The sequence below is a fragment of the Monomorium pharaonis genome, chromosome 1 (genome assembly GCF_013373865.1).
Source record: "Monomorium pharaonis isolate MP-MQ-018 chromosome 1, ASM1337386v2, whole genome shotgun sequence".
Classification (NCBI taxonomy): Eukaryota; Metazoa; Arthropoda; class Insecta; order Hymenoptera; family Formicidae; genus Monomorium; species Monomorium pharaonis.
Window position 1 is genome coordinate 26,382,403 of NC_050467.1, and position 17,340 is coordinate 26,399,742.

Sequence of the window (17,340 nt, forward strand, 5' to 3'; positions counted from 1 at the left end):
AACTATTTTCTATGATGGTCGTTGCGATTACGCCGCAGCAATATCCGCCATTTATAGTGCAGTTATCAAAAGATAGATTTTTTTCTTTGTGCTACTACAGTTGTTGTGTACATTAAAAAAAAATTGTTTCAGTGGCGATTGCAACGGCGCGATCAATAATGCATCGATTGTATATACACGAGCTAGCACTATCAGAAATCTCTGTTGAACGCTTGATAAATTATTAATACTGTTCGCAAGGGAATTATGGTCCTTAAAAACATATAATATTAAATAACATACTCGACTTAACATTTAATTTTTTAATGTAGACAATTTAGAATAATTATATATATAGATCATTCAAGTAAATTAAAAATATTAAATAATTAAAAAGATAAAAAAGAAATGAAAAAAATTGATTTACGAAATGAATAACTTTTCTTAAATTTATACAGCGAAAAGAAAGAAATGTAGCAAATAAGTTTTAACAAGCAACATAAAAATTAATCATTAAATCTAAATGAATTGAATTATTAAAGAGTCGCATATTCTTAAGGTGAAAATTTATATTACTTGAATTAGATGTTGCAATAAGATTTCTTGATAACGCATGCTCGTAAATGTGTGGAAGAAGTCATGCCGAAGCATTTGCATTGAGAAAAATACGTGATTCTAGCGTTAAGTATCTACTTCGAAACAGAATCAAGGGTAGCGTTATTGGACTATGTAAGACTACGAAGAGGAGAGACAGAATAAATTTTTCCAAATTTAAATTTCAAGTTCTTTCTCTCTACAAAAATTCTTCTATCTCTTCATCTACTAGCGTATTGAAAATAGCCATTAAAAAATATGTTCGCACTACGTTGGATATTATTAGAGCTCATTTGATCATTAAGAAATCTGGTCCAGCCCTTGATCGATGCTTCGTGCTATTGCTTGAATATCCTCGTAAAGTGTCTTCGCGAAATGCATGGTCCTTGCGAGATGATATGTACGATGACAAAGCGCTCGATAAGTCGTATAAAAGTGACTTGCCGTTTGCGATCAATTGGTCAATCTCTTGTGCTTTAGTATATGCTTCCCATAGTTCACAAGACACTATGGTTTATTCACGGTTCACAAAGAATTGGAATCCAAAGTTTAAATCTGCACTACGAATCTTGTGAACAGTTGCAAGCCTACATGAATATCCAAATGCTGTTATTGTATTGTTACTGGATGAAATGTCATCTTGATATACATATAGTATCAAGATCAATCATTACAACCCATTGAATTTGCAGTTGGATTATTTTCATCACATATCTCGTGTAATACCTTCAGTAAATGGAAAGCGTAGAATTTTTTTCAGAGTAAATCTCCCACGATATTTCGTGAGCTATTATTAATTACTTTTGTTCAGTATAACAATTCGTAACAGAAATATTCTATGAACAAGGCAGAGAATACCACTATTTCTAATACTGGAAGATATTGAAAAATACAGGTATATCTGATTTCATATCGCATTGTCTCATGAAAAGTATGAGTTTTGAACAATGCCATACATGAACGCTCGCACTTTCTTTTTATTGTTGTAGTTATTATCTTTACGGAATGCGTAAAAATCTTTTCAATCATAGTCACATGTCACACTGGTATACAATCATAATACTAATTGCTTATCATTGCGTTCGTTAATTTTATATCCATTGTTACAAAAAAAATGTTTTTTACGCTCACCACACGTGCACACAAATTAGTGCAATATTTGCTTGAAAAATGATACGTGCAACTTTACACAAAGTTGATAATATATTATAAAATATTTGATGACAACAGTAATGGAAACAGTAATAATAGTAATAGATAAGCAATTATACGAAATAATAATAACAAATTTAAAAAGATTATATCAATTGACGTAAATTGCAAATTAGTAAACTCATTTACTAATTTTAATTGAAGCAAAATAAATCTATTTAATCATTTTTTTAAATGTATATTAGAGTTTCGAATATTCCTCTTTAGTTTATCGTAATCTAATGAAAAATCAATTCGCCGATTTGCACATGTAATTAAATTATTTCTATTAAAATACGTATTTAATTACATTGTCGCGAACAGTTACAAATCAGTAATATGCAATATCATCCATGGAATTCGAGGTATTTCTATAATGTTGGCATATCGTTAGGCGAACGAACTGATTTGTAACATTGATTTTCGGAAGATTTATCGAAAAACAAAGAAAATGAAACAAACGTTCTGTATATTATGCAATGTCGATCTTGCATTAAATTGCAAGGAAGATTTGAGATTGTGATGCATTTTTGCGAAACCAGTCTGTACTGTCACACGCGTCTCTAGAGCGATATATAGTCGCGAAAGAATACAACTTAGCAAGAACGTATGCTTTATATATATATATATATATATATATATATATATATATATATTATATATATATATATGTATTTGTATATATGTATATGTACGCACATTACATACTCATAAGTAAATGCTTAGGTACGAGTAAACGATTACGGTGATTATTTATATTGAAAGGACGAAATAACATGGCAGTCGATGAAATAAGTAAATATAATAGAGATCTTCTCTTTTTTATAATTGAGTGGCAGTAATCGGTTCTTAATCCACTTATCATAGGTGACTCTTTCTCTTCTTACACCAATATGACTCATTTGAATATATATTGCAATCATTAAATATAAATACACTCGTTGTATTGTTATAAATAATGTAAATAAAAAGCAGGCAAAAATGTTATTTTATGTTTTTCTCCCGGAGAGAAGCAATATAAAATAAAATATATAAGATTTCGCGTATATATGCATTTTGCGCGTATTTTGTGTAGTATTAATAAATGATAGAATAGTAGACTATAAAGGTGTGCTGAAACTACACATTCGCAAATAAATAAATAGCACGTCTTATCTTCGCGGTCTAAATCTTTATCTTTATCTTCAGCACTTATTTATGAGTTTTAATTCCACAAGTAATGAAACAGTCCCTTTCTCATTCTTCTTCTGATTATATGTGCTTATATTAATTTCGATGGCACTGCTATATCTCTCAAATCTTACGCACGATTACAATCAAAGTGGTAAATCATGGTATATCAGGCCATAAAAAGATTAAACGTAACGGTATATTTGTATACCGGAAATCTTATCAAGGCCGAAAATCTTATGACTACAATCTGCGCTTGTGTATTTTACAGTGACTCATATCAAAATCGCCTGCGAATTCATCTCGCATGTATAATTCCTAATTATTCAAACATAAAATTCATAGAAGTTTTCGAAAAAGCTTTCTTGATAAATCTATTTAAAAAAAAAACAAAGAAAGAAAAGAAGAAAGTCCAAAAGCAAACAGAAGAAGAAACGTATTGCGCGTAGTTTGAACACTTTGAACATGCATTCCGATGTGGGAATACTTTTCTTCTTTTTCGTCTTATTACTTATGAGTAACTCATCGCGGAGTCGCAATATAAATAAACAATTAGCAATGTACAAATTATGTTGTTTAACAAAATTTACAGTTATCGGTGGAAAAATGATCTTAATTATTAATGCAAAAGCGTACACTATACGGAGGGGAAGAAACAACCCGAGTTTTTCCACATTCCTCTTTTCTTAATTGATTATCCTTAATTCATTCTATACACGAATTTTATTTAGGACAACATAATAACTTTTTTCCATACCTAAAACGGGATAACTATGTTATTCTCACTCTCGTTTGCCGTCTCCTTGCGGCATTAAATGCAACGAAGTGCTGATTTTCTTCACATTCACATATTCGATTTGCCTTTGAATATCTCTGCTCTATAATATAAGAAAATGAGAAAGATGATATAAGCATGCGTCGACACGTACTGAAAGATGTTTGCGCAAACTCGAGAGAGAAAGAGAGAGAGAGAGAGAACAGAGATCTATTATTACTTACACACGTATTTTTAATTGTAATGTTTTTCTTTTCTTTAAACTGTGATATATGTGCATTGCTTGTATTTTGGAATAACTTTATTGTTGCGTAATTTAGAACTATTTCGCATTAATCAGAATAAAGACTCTTTAACCGAGTCATCTATTGTTTTACTGTTTATATCACTATCCGTTTCAGATATCTCCCTTTATTGCTGTGAGATTAAAGATAAAATCGGACATATGTAATCACAACGTATAGGATATGTATGTAACGGAACTGATGCCTTCTAACTACAATTTATTAATTACCGCCATAACCTATTTCTGTGAGATATAATATAATCTATAGTCGATTTGTCTTTTTTCTTACGTGTTTATGTAGACGCTCATTCAAATGAATAGAATTTTGCTCATTTGTACACGATTTATGCAATAAAATCTATGTTAGTATCATAGACATATACTTACATAAATAATCGGGTAAAATCTGATCGACATATCGTGATCAGATTGTAAAAAAATAGAGGTAATCCGTATTTTACATGCTACACATTTATTACGTTAATAAACAGCAGAGAAATTGATATGTCGTTTTAATCTTAATCTGATTTTCTTTAAAATTTCGGCGTTTTTGAGCGTACGATATAAAATCTGTAAAAGTCTCCGCCTTGATAATCCGTACTGAATTAATGTAGCTACGTACTAAATACGTATTATAATTTAGAGTGAATTCTAGAGATTTATCGATTTCAAAGCAAGATATTCGCAGCTCGTCTCAAATTCGCGCGAAAAGCTTCTCTCTTACCCTTTCTTACCCTTCTCTCTCTCTCTCTCTCTCTCTCTCTCTCTCTCTCTCTCTCTCTCTCTCTCTCTCTCTCTCCCTCTTTACCTATTACGTTTTTATCACTCACATTCATCGAAGTAAACATTTATAGAGGAGATCACGACATCGGTATACCAGGAAAGAGCAATTCCCTCCGATGTCATTTGTCATTACGAAAATGTTATTACGAAAATACCAGGTATCACCTAACGTAATTCGAATTTATAACTACCAGCACTACTTCTCGTAGGAGTTTTAATGTGGCAAACACGTGTCGGAGTCCCCGCTGCTAGCCATGGAGAAGTTTGCGGAATCCCTATCACTCTGTCTAATCTGCGCGGTAACCGTCAGCTTGTTGTTGCTTTGCGGCATCTGTGGGAAGGTGTGATGGCCTTGTAAGGCCCAAGGTTGAGTATGCAGCTGCACCGGTGGGAATCTTTTGACAAAGGGATTGCTAGGACCAACAGCATTAGCGTGGAGCAACCTGACACCGTTATGATGTGACGGGAGCGTCGTGTGCGCCGGCATGGTTGTCTGAACTTGCGGCACAAAGGTGTGTCTCGGCACAGATCCGCAGCTGCCGGTAGAGCCGCCGCTCATGTTCGCTGCGGCTACACTGTGAGAAGCGTGCGGCAGCGGCATAGTGGAGCAGTGAGGATAGGTGACGATAGGCTGCGTGGGATAATGCGGCAGTGTCGCCGAAGAGGCCTGAATACGGATGTCGTTGCTCTCGGTGAAGGAGGTCATCCTCATGTTGGTAGATCGGCCGAATGGTTCCTCGTTCGGGTTCAACGGATCTGTGGCTTTCGTTCTCGAAAGCTTGCGGCGGATCACAACCGTCGCCTCGCTCGGGTTCTCCAAGATAACCGCTGGACAGCCGGTGCCGATCTCATTACTGGCGTTGCTATATGGCGGCACGTGGTTCACGTATTGTGGCGAGGAAAAGGATTGACTGGTGCCGGGACGACTGTTGGGCGGCGAGAAGGTCATGTTCGCTGTGGGTGGCTGCGTGCCACGTTGCAGGGAGCAGCTGCGCCACTGCTCACGCGGTTCTTCGCGTGCTTCTCCAGTCAGGTCGTCTACGCTGGTCGCCCGACGCTGGGAGCTACTATGGCTGGTGTTACTGCCATTGCTCGCGTTACTGTGCACGCCGCTCGACGTCTCGCTGTTGCTGCTGGTGTTGCTGTGACCGGTCACTGAACCAGCACCGCCACCGCTGCCCACCGCGTCCAAAGGCGGCGAGTTCGAAGAGTCCGAGCGTGGTGTCAGCTCATCGTGCGGCATTCCCGAATCCGCACGGCGTAGGCACCGCGGTGTCTGTCCGCCGTTCATCTGAAATGTTCCATTTGGCCGAATTACAATTACAGTATTGTAAAAGCGGCGAGAACATATATAGCGAAAATACATAGGGAAGGACGAAGCACAAAGACACGTTGAAATAACTACGTGTAATCTTCTTTAATAAACTGCACTTCCTTTTCTTTTTGGCTACATAGGACACAGGGATAATATGGAATTGCGTGCAAAGTCTTGAACATTGCATACGATAAACGAGATTATCGTTGCATTAATCTGTAAGGTCTATTCTAGTTATATCAAAGAACTATTCTAAGGTAGACTATTCTAGTCATATCAAAAGAACTAAATTTAAAGACTGTCTCGTTATTCGACAATAAGCGTGGTTTTCTCAATCGTCGATTGATTCGCAGATGGACCGTGAGTATTCAGTGCAACGACAACCTCGTGTCTTCGTCTACGTGAACCAGACAATACGCAGTTGGTTGTTAGTACCTGGGCACTTGTAGTTAGTGGCGCCGTGACAATATCAATGGTTGGTGCGGATGTTGGAGTCGGAGGTGGCAGTGGAAGCGGTTCTTCCGCGGGATCGGGTAGGGGATCGGGAGTCAGAAGAGGCGAAGGATCACCTTCCGACGGTTGTAGGTCGCGACTCGCACTCGCGTAGTAAGTCACTTGATCGTCGTTCACGCACTCGAGCAACTGTCAAAAGACGGTACCGTTAATATTCGAAAGCGGACGTTTTAATTTCATGCGTAACGATAAAAATATTAGTAGACATAAATCATTTATAAAACTAAAGTTGCGACAAGATAGCCAGGCTTTAAGCTGCGACAAATTTGCGTGGTTATGTATATATTTATCTATAAATTTTTATTATATATTTAAAAAACATGTCCTCTATTTTGCATACATTAACATATGTTAATTAAAAACAAATGAAAAAAGGTCGTCAATACTGACATAGGATTTTTAAAGCGACACTTCTTTATAGAAATATCAGTTTATATAGCATAAACTAGCAGAGTTATTTTACTCCTTAGATTGCTTACTTTTAAAATATTCAGTTTTAGTCTTTTTATTTTATAAAATGTTAAATTCTTGTCTTTTTATTTTATAAACTTTATTGTTTAATATATATCTAATAGAAGATACTTTCAAGTTTACATTTACGTTTTTAAATTTTATTTTACGTTTTATTTTGTTTAAAATTATCAAAAAATAAAATAATATGCCAGTATTGATTTTCCTTTATGTTAATTAAAAACATATTAAAAAATAAAAATTTGATGCAAAATAATCAGATTATATAGATATCTATTACATATATCAAACACTTTCATATATTTATATTTATTTATTTCAAATTTTTATATTTTTGTATGTTACATGTCAAGTATATGAGCTACTTTATACAGTAATTATATGTATATATATATATATATATATATATATATATATATTATTCTATATAATTATAAATTAGTAAGAATATTTAAATCATGCTTATCGTCCATTGTAATTCTTTAGTAAATTTCACATATAATTACATCTACATTACAAAAATTAGTTAGTACACAATTAAAAAGACACACGTAGTTAATTAATGTTACGTGAAAGTACAGAAATACTTTTGTGTGTATCTTACATTCCTGAATTTAGGTATACCGTCCCTATGACTTATCGGCCATCTTTGCCACTGTCAAAAGCAAAGAAATCTCTAAATTAAAAGCAATTGAAGTGCAATGAAAGTGTATTTGGTGCAATCAAATAGAACATAATAAAATAATGATTCTTGAAAAAACAATATTGACTTCTAGATAACATAATTCTAGATAACATAATGTCCAAAATCGGGGTGTAAGAATTTAAGAAATATCTTTAGACGCTATGTCAACAAGATGACTTACTGATATCTTTAAGACACTTTATGTACCAATTTTGAAAAATTAAAAAAAAAAATAATTCTTTTTCTCTACGAATTAAGAATAACTTCATCAATGTACACATATAGTTTACCTTATTTTCTTCGGAGGTAGAATCATCGGCGAGGTCCATGGAAGTGATTAACGGTAATTCGCGTAACGTGGCGTAATCTCCGTCATCGTCAGGCCCACCGTCAGCGACGCCTCGTCTGGCTTTTCCCTTATTACTAGAAATCAGATCCAATAATCATAAAGACATCCTATATCTTCGAGCACACAATAATTGCCGAAAAAATTAAAGAAGGATGGAGAAATAATGACAAAATGATTGGTTTGGATAAAGTATACGAGGTAGAATAAATAAGGGTATACAGACAGATAGAAAGTGAAATACGAAGAAATTTTTGAAAGCTTTGAAATCTGTATGCTAGCACATATAACAATGATAAGATACTATTTTCAGAAAAAGAATATCCCAGATTTGAAAATTCAAGATATTTGAATATTGATAACAATTACAGATAACAAATAAAAAGCAAATAATTGTGTGTGTGTGTGTGTGTGTGTGTGTAAAAACAACGTGAACCATATACATTTAAAGTGAATATTGTACGCAGCAAAGATAAAGAGACATCACGTTTTAGAATTTAATAGTTTCAATACATCGTGCTTTACCGACATGAAACCCAAGCTAGCTTATATATAAAAATATTATGCTACATAATATTGTTTTACTTAGGAAATACTTTTTTCCCATAAAGATAAGAGAAAATACTACAAAGAGAAGAGAAAATGCTACTACAATCTAATTGATTTAATATTTCAAACGTTGCGGTAAGGAACGTGAATAAAGTATTACTTATATTACAAGTATAACGTAAGCAGATTGATAAAAGCGCAGAAACAGATACACAAAGACACCAAGAGGAGGGACGAGGGTAGTTACCGCGAGCCTGACGTACTAGGCAGGTCGTTAAAGGTGACCTTATGCTTGAGCTTCTTGTTCAGCCAACCCTTGTCGGACGTCGGTGCACTGCCGGTGTCGCTCGGGGATTGTGTAGGCGAGGGACGTAATTTCGGCCTAAGCCAGTAGATCTGTTCATCACCGTCAGCCGTCGATTCGCCGTCGACTCCATCGACGTTTCCACCTGTAACCGGCGCGGAAAAAGATAAATCGCTTTCAAGTATTAACCGCACATCCTTTCATTCATCAAAGGTTCAAGACATTAAGAAAAATACCGTTATTTGGCGGAAAAGTGTAATCAGATATAAAACAATTCAATCTTTTAAAAATGTCCTTTATCTATATCGGAACAAACTGGCGGAAAAGATGACGTACATAGTGTCCGATAAGAGTAAAAATCTGATTACCGGAAGGCGTTTTCGTACTTACCTTGTGATCGGGCTTTTCTCTCCATAGCGGCCTTCTGTATTACGCTCATGATGGCCCTCTTTGGCGAAGTGTCGGCGATGGTGTAAGTCCTGCCGTTACCGACGACGAGCAAAGGTGCGTTGATGCTGTCATCGTCGTCCCTCGCCGAGAGCAAGTCGACGTCGGTCACGAGTTTGACCGACCTCGCGGATCTCACAGCGGCCCGTCCGATGGTCACGCGCAGTTTGAATGTCCATCGTTGCTTGATGGTAAGGAATATCCAGAGCAGCAGCCAGAGGAAAAGATGCAGGATCATGCCGATGATGCAGGCGAGGATGGCGCCATCCAGGCTACCGCGATACACCACCGTGAAGTCGTAGAGCAACGGCGCACCACATATCACGATCGCCAGGAAGACGACGAACGAAGCGCAATGCGGCAGATAGACCCAACTGTTGCCTTCACGGCCATCCTTCAACAGGATCACGCGACGTTCACGCTCCTGATTCAAGAACGCCGTGAACCTGTACATCGTACCATCATTGTGCGATAAAGTATTCGTAATATATATGCATATACTATGTTAAATAGAGTTTTTGAATAAAAACTCTCGTATTTTCTCTTATTTTCTTCACATAAGCCAATTATAATACCTAATATATATATATATATATACATGTGTGTGTGTGTGTGTGTGTGTGTGTGTGTGTGTGTGTGTGTGTGTGTGTGTGTGTGTGTGTATTATAATTGGCTTATGTGAAACAAAGAAAATAAGAGAAAATACGAGAGTTTTTATTCAAAAACTCTATTCTGCTAAATATCATGCAGGTTGATTTCAATTTAAAAAAAATTAAATTCCAATAAATTTTTATTATACGCCCTCTCATACGATAATATAAAAAACTGTAAATTACATTGTTTCCTAAATATTTCTTTCTTCAAATATTGAAATAGATATGTGTAACCACAGTACAGTGACTCAACTAATTATTCGTAAGTGCGTTTACTGGCGAACAATAGCCTATCCGCACATGTTGCACACAATATTTTTTGTTACCTGTGCATCGAAATGTTGATCCTTGAGTGTAAAGTGACAGGTGAGAAAAGGACCATTTTCGATGTATAAATAATGAAAAGACTTATTCAGTTTTATATTAAATCTATTTTTTTATTTACTTGTACATTTTGAATGTAATTAAAACGATTGTATTTTCGACTTTTCCGTCTAATACAAACACGCTACTTTTTTTTTTTTTTTAACAAATTAAATGGAATTAAGTAAAAATATTTTGTATTTCTTAAAGATACTTTTAAAGTTGATGAAAGATGCTACAAAGCCAACAAGAGTTAATTGGTATCCTTTGTTGCTAGAGGAGACTGAGAAGAAGATTGGATCGTATTGAGGAAACCATTGAGTTTCATACTGAATAATAACAGTATCGGGGAGCACGCCTGTCTGTCTTACGCATACAAGTACTGTTTTAAATTAGCGAATTAGCAAGTCAGATAAAAACTGGATAAATGGAAAGTAAAACGTACAGGGTACTTATCGAATTCTACAATAAAAATATTGTTGTGTTTAATAAAAAAAAGATAAGTTATACACAGAAAATAGAAATTAGACTAATATAAAAAAATTGAATTTAATATTGTACATCCCATACAGCACAACATCTTTCAGAAAGGTTTCTGAAAGATATCTGACAGAAGATATCTTTCCGAAAGCTTTCTGAAAGATGTGTGCAGTATGGGATATGTTCGATCTGTTTGAACAGTTCGAATTAAAAATGGAACATCCAATTTAAATATTTTAAACAATTTGAACTTAGGCAGTGATTGGTCTGTAATTTGTACCAATGTAGATCAATTAACTTTGATTTAGTTAAACTTATTCTCCGTCTTTTTCTAATTCTTAGAACTAGAAAAAGATAAAAAGTAAGTTAAATCAAAGTTAATCTAACGTCAAAATTAACCGAGATCAAAATTAATCTGCATTAGTGGAAATGGACATTAATGTGACCGTTTGACAATTGTCACATTTTAATAAATAATTTTAAAAAATAATTGAGTATAAACATGTATGTAAAAAAATAATTCTTACAGCTTCAAGTTTTGAAACCAAGCATTAAAAACATTCTATAAAAAAATTAATTGACAAGTATCTGGTATAACGCTCTTGCACGATGATCCTAATCTAAAGAGTAAAAGTTTCTCTTATCTGTTAATGGCGGATAGGCCAGATAATTTTCTTCACAAAAGAAAGTCTGGCGAACAAGTAATGTCAGCTAGAGTTTATAATCGAGGTACAAGCAGAATAAGCTCGTTGTATACAACATGCTAAATATTTACCTGCCATGAGCATAGAAGTACATAACCATGCTGGAGCAGAGCACTAGAAAGGACAACAGAGCGAAAAGTACAAGAGTTACGGGAGGATCTAGTAGAAAGTAGGAGTCGCCAAATATTGTCGAAATTGTACTGGTTGTTGGCACGGTGCGATGCCGAAGATGCGGCAGGACCTTCAAAGCACCCACTACCTGGACCTAAAATACACATATACTTGAAGAAAAATTATTAACGGTTTAAAACAAGGGAAAAATACAAGTGTTTAAACTAGCTATTATTAATAAAAATAAAATTTTTCTTCAGAACGTAAACGATAATATTTTATTCAGATATACACAAAATTAAAAGCAGGATTAGATACATTACTTTATAAAAGTAACACATTATTGATATATTACTTAGAAAGTAATAATTCGTAACTTTTGTGTAATGTTAAAAAATAAGATGTTTGATTTGATAATTATTTTATATTTTATTATTTTAAATTTGTTTTATGCAATATATTTTTTATGCAAAACTTTAGATTGCATATTATTACTCCAATTGTAATGGCTTTATATTTGCTTTTTGAATATTTAAAGAATCCCCTTTTTGACTTATGCTTTTTTCGACTATTATATAACAAATTTCTGAGATTTTTTCGAATAAAACGCAGACGCCGTATTTTCCGATGTATTTCTTGAAGATTTCCGACGTTTCTTAGATTCTTTATTCCCGTTTTATTAAGTTTTATTAAGTTTTCTTGTATCCACAAGAGTATCCCGTATACGCAGGAGCGACTGAGACGTTGCCGAAGTTTTCCCGTGAGTTTTAACTGGTATCGAATACTTTGCATTGCTTACCTTGTAAAGGACGGACATTCCAGCGTAAGCCAGTAGACTCTGCGCTGAATTTACGACCAGCTGCAGACTGAAAATCGTACCCAATGCTTTGTTGCACGACCAGAAGACGGCGGGATATCTTACCGAGTAAACCCCAAGCGCGGCAGCGTAATTTAGATATTCCAGCGTAGTCGGACCGTATGACTCGGCTGAAAAATGAAGTACGCGTGTAAATAATCCAGTTTTCAACGAGCATCTATTTTCATACATTTTATATATCGATATTTATCCTACCACGGTGTAGAATCAAATTTAATTAGAGCAATTATTTTGCAAGATATTACAAAAAATACTACCCTTTTTAATTATAAAGCAAAACTTACTGATTTATTTTATAATTTTATGTGATCGCGTGATGATATATGTATGTGACTTGTGATGATATGATTTGTGATAACAGAATAAAATGTGATGAAATAATGCTTCTTTGTTTCCTTAATGTGCTTAGTAATTATTTTTGTTTTCATAGTGTCTGTAATTTTATTGATTTTTGTTCTTATAATTTTTAAATTATATCACAACAATTGAAATATTTTTCTTGTTATTAAACCCGTATTGTGTCTTTCAAAAAATTATTGTAATATAAATTTTTATTTTAATTAGCTACTATCTAACTTAAAACTGTATTTTGATGTATTTTACAACTTTTCGGTAACATAGAACATTTTTTATTGCTATTAAAAATCGGAGATTATGTAAAATGTAATTGTATATAAATACAAGAGTTTGTAGAATTATAATTTACTTAAAATAATTTAGAGATACATTTACATAGATTTTATTAAAAGTAAAAAAGATTTTTATTACGTGTAATAATTGTATACAAATATACATAGTTGCAATAAAATAATACTATATAATACTATAATAATAGAAAAGTATTTAAAATAAATATTTCTTGTGCACATTATATGACAAATAAACAATTTATAGAAATATTTTGACATTTTACAAATGTTTAAAAATTTTTCTATGTGTTATTTTTATTGTACTTGCTGTTAAATAATTTGAAAATAAAATAATTAAAAATGTTGCAATGCAGATGCGGTCGATGCGGTTTACCTGTTTGAAGTTCTAGATTCATGTTTTCGGGATGATCAAGATCAGCTAAACTATTCATTGTTAACGACATACTCTGGGCCGTCATGTTTCCACCAACAGCTCTGACAGGTTTCGCCGTGGTGGATATCCTCGTGAGATTTTTCGCCTTCGATCTGCCCTTTGAACTGTAGTTCCTGATAATAGGTCTCGTGGTTGGACGTCTCACGGTGTTATTTTTCGAGAGCAATGTCGTTTTCGAAGTTGTTGAAATTGCTTCGGTGTTCGTCGTAGACTTGCCGGGAATCGTACTAGAGATCGAAGTAGTGTGGGATAAAGATGAATCTGTGACGATCGGATGGAGAATGGTCGAAAACCTAGTGGTTGCTTCGATACTGGTTTCGACAGAAAGCGCCATGTTTGTTAAACTAGGCATCGAGGTGGTAAGTTCATCGACGTTCTCGTTAATGCCTTCCTCCAGGGTTACGAAAGGTTGAGGAGTTACTGAACCAGTCATGGTACTCAAGTTCCCGATTGGGTTCATGAAGCTTAGCAGTACCAAGCGATCGCGATGTATCACCATCCAATCTAGATCGGTTCGCCATATAGCATCTGTAATAATATAACAAATATTTCTTTGAGAAAAATAATAAATTATATTAAAAGACTCTAAATTTTGTTTTTGTTAGTTATAATTATTTTTTAATTAAGTTGTAAATATATTTAAAGCTTTCAATATTTAAATATATATATTACATAACATATTTATATCTCGTATACTCTTGTTTGCAAATTTCATTTTGTTAGTATCTTTTAAAAATCCTTTTAAAGAAAAAAATATGCCCACAATCCGACAAATGTAATTAAAATTTTTAATAATACTACTGTTAGTAATTAATAATAATACAGTTTTTAATGTTAACAATATATTTAATCTTATAGTATGTATATTTGTATATTTGTATCGAAGCTAATGAATGACTGTCATTTTCCAAGCTTTTTAATTTTTTTACGAGACGTAATTCGATTCGATTATCCTCCAACCACTTGTCTGAACGACCTTTTTTGCGATATCTTCTGCTTTATAACTGGTTTTATTGCATACAGCAAAGCGGTGGTGAGCTCGAAAAGGGACAATGGCAGCACGAAACGTTTCTTCGATCGAGTGACCCTCGAAGAATCTCGTGGCAGAGTGTTCCAGAAAAGATAAGTGTCGTCATGGTACCGATCATCGGTTTACATTATATTTAGTCAACATTAGATAGTCTGTTTATTCGTGAGAAAATAAAAATTTACAACGATATATTTAACATAATTATTATAATTTTTTTTATAATTCATAAAAGTTATATTATTATATAAAATATTAATTAATACTTATATAGTTGTGATACGATTATAAAGATAAAATTATAAATAGAAATTTGTATTATAATTAATTTATATTATAATTATAAATAAGTAAAAGTTAAAAGTTATTCAATTAATTTTTTAAAGCATACTTGTTTAATTTTTATTTAAAATAAAATAAAATTTGCAATTAAATATAATATAAATACATTTTAGTGTAATGCTATGAAACTTGCAACTTAAGTTTTTTTCTCACGTGTTCCAGTTCGGAAATTAAGCTTTCACTTCCAACATCTTTTACGGAAGTTTTAAAAAAAGCTCTGAATATATAAAGCGCGAAAAAAATACCAATATATCGATCCACTGTCCGGAACAATTCACTCCCCTTCTGGCTTCAGCAATGGTAAGTTCTTTTTTTCTTCACCATGATTTATCGTAAGGCGCTTTTGAGGTCTTCTTAAGTTTCGTTTTTGCCTTGATCTGTTTCTTATTGGCTCCGCTTTCTTTCCTACTGTTTTTAGTCGCCTTTGAACTTCGCGTGAAACGTTATCGATTCAATTGAGCACAATCAAGAATAAGATTTTATTGTTTTTGTAATATTAAAATTGTAATTATAATTGTATAACTGTAATATCATAAAATATTAGAATATTTATCGGCGCCTTAATTTGTTATTATATGTATAAGCTAGGATCAAGAGCACTTCTATTATAGACTGCTTCTATAATAGATAGCTACTAGATATACAAATATACAATTTTATATATGTATATTTAAAAGATAGATAAAAATGATTATTAGTTGAAGCCATTATAATGATTTTCCGACTCTCTAAAGATTAAGATAATATCATTAGATGTGTGACCGTATATTGTAAGTTGATCTTTTTTTGCACAAAATTTACCGTGCTAATATCCAATACTAGATAAATACTACATTAAATTAATTTTATCGTCGACACAATTAAATCTGTCCGTCTCAGTAATTGATTTTAGTTAATGAGTTCCCTCGACGAAACTTTACCGTCTGACATAATATTCACTCGGATATAATATCGCAATAATATCGACAATTCATGCTCAATGATCAAATTTTAATTAGAATAATTTTCGACAATGTCATTAAATAATGAAATTAAAAAATTCGTTTGCAATGTGAATGTAATTTAATTAGATTTGGGAAAAGAAAAATCATGATTATCGATTCTTTATGACATCGTGTTATTATTTTAATTGATTTTAAACATTTTATAGAAAAAGCTTCCATTTATTTTTATACAATAACTTTGTTAATAACTAATATTTTAAATTAAAAATTAAACTAAACAAATAATTTCGTAAGTAATCATGAGGATTCGTCACTTAATAATGAAAATGTCACGAGTTATAATACCATCTTTGATATAATACAAATAAACATTTTAATTTAAGTTCATGATATTTTGCTCTTTTGTAGTTTATAATACATTAAACTATTATATTTCATATTGCGAAAACATTTAAATACATCAAGCTGAATTTAGCGAATCAAAACAAGCGTAAATCGAGATCTGACGTGATGTGTCTTGATTCTCTCGTAAATGAACAACACAGAGCAATGAACACTGAGATAGCGAAAATCACACGGGAAATCCAGACGAAGGCACAAAGTCGCGCTTAATTGACCGTCCTTCACATCCTGACCATTTATCCTTTCCTCGGGATTCGAAATATTTTTAGCCTTGGAATACGGCGTAATTACAGCCGGGGAATTAAACTTGTCTCAACCTCCAACTGCCCTCACACTGAGGTTCCGCATTGTCAGTATCTTTAATCCCGCCGGGGATGACGTAGAAGAGGTTAAGCCGCGAGAAAAATAAAAATGCAGATATTCGGCAATCTTAAGTCAAATTATGTCGCTTTCAGTCGCTTTCTTTTTTTGCAAACGCCTGGCAATGTTTAATTGCACAAAATTGCATCTAAACAAATTATAAATGTAAAATGAACACAGATACATTATAGTCAAGCGATAATAATAAAAGTAGCAATGTTGCAATAAAAAACCTTGCATATACAAATGTATTTTTAAAATAATAACCTCTCTTTTTCTAATTTCTGTTTTTTTTAAATATAATTTATATAATTTAAAAAAAACTGATACATTCACTTTAGTTTAAAAGGTTGTTTCAACTTCCCAACTTGCAGTAAGGTACATGTATAGAAGAAACTGTCTCTTATTCGAAGTTGTTCTACTACATCCGAGGTGCGTCAATAGCAACCTCTAAGAGGAACAACTGTGCTTCCTTTTGAAGACTTGTGAAGAGAAAGAACAATTCTGTTCTTCCAGACAGACTCCTTCTTCTTCTTCTTCTTTTTCTAGACAGACTTCACAACGATTTTCTAAGAGCTACAATTGT

At 33.3% G+C, this 17,340-nt stretch overlaps 1 protein-coding gene across 5 annotated transcripts in view; it reads right to left on the reverse strand.

Annotated features, from left to right (window-relative positions):
* Positions 1–2,556: 2,556 nt before the first annotated feature.
* The window catches only part of LOC105837171 (protein tincar), a 121,239-nt gene continuing 106,455 nt past the window's right edge, over positions 2,557–17,340 (reverse strand). Inside the window, exons 9-17 of one of the 5 annotated variants that reach the window (XM_012681720.3) lie at positions 13,692–14,207; positions 12,519–12,706; positions 11,680–11,873; positions 9,352–9,854; positions 8,905–9,106; positions 8,053–8,185; positions 7,682–7,732; positions 6,529–6,735; positions 2,557–6,069 (exon numbers count right to left, since the gene is read on the reverse strand). In XM_012681720.3, coding sequence (XP_012537174.1) covers positions 4,993–6,069; positions 6,529–6,735; positions 7,682–7,732; positions 8,053–8,185; positions 8,905–9,106; positions 9,352–9,854; positions 11,680–11,873; positions 12,519–12,706; positions 13,692–14,207 — 3,071 coding nt within the window. In that variant the 3' untranslated portion in view covers positions 2,557–4,992. Of the gene's footprint in view, positions 6,070–6,528; positions 6,736–7,681; positions 7,733–8,052; positions 8,186–8,904; positions 9,107–9,351; positions 9,855–11,679; positions 11,874–12,518; positions 12,707–13,619; positions 14,208–17,340 lie in introns of all 5 variants that reach the window. The other 4 variants (XM_012681718.3, XM_012681719.3, XM_012681721.3 and 1 more) reach the window with 4 other exon arrangements.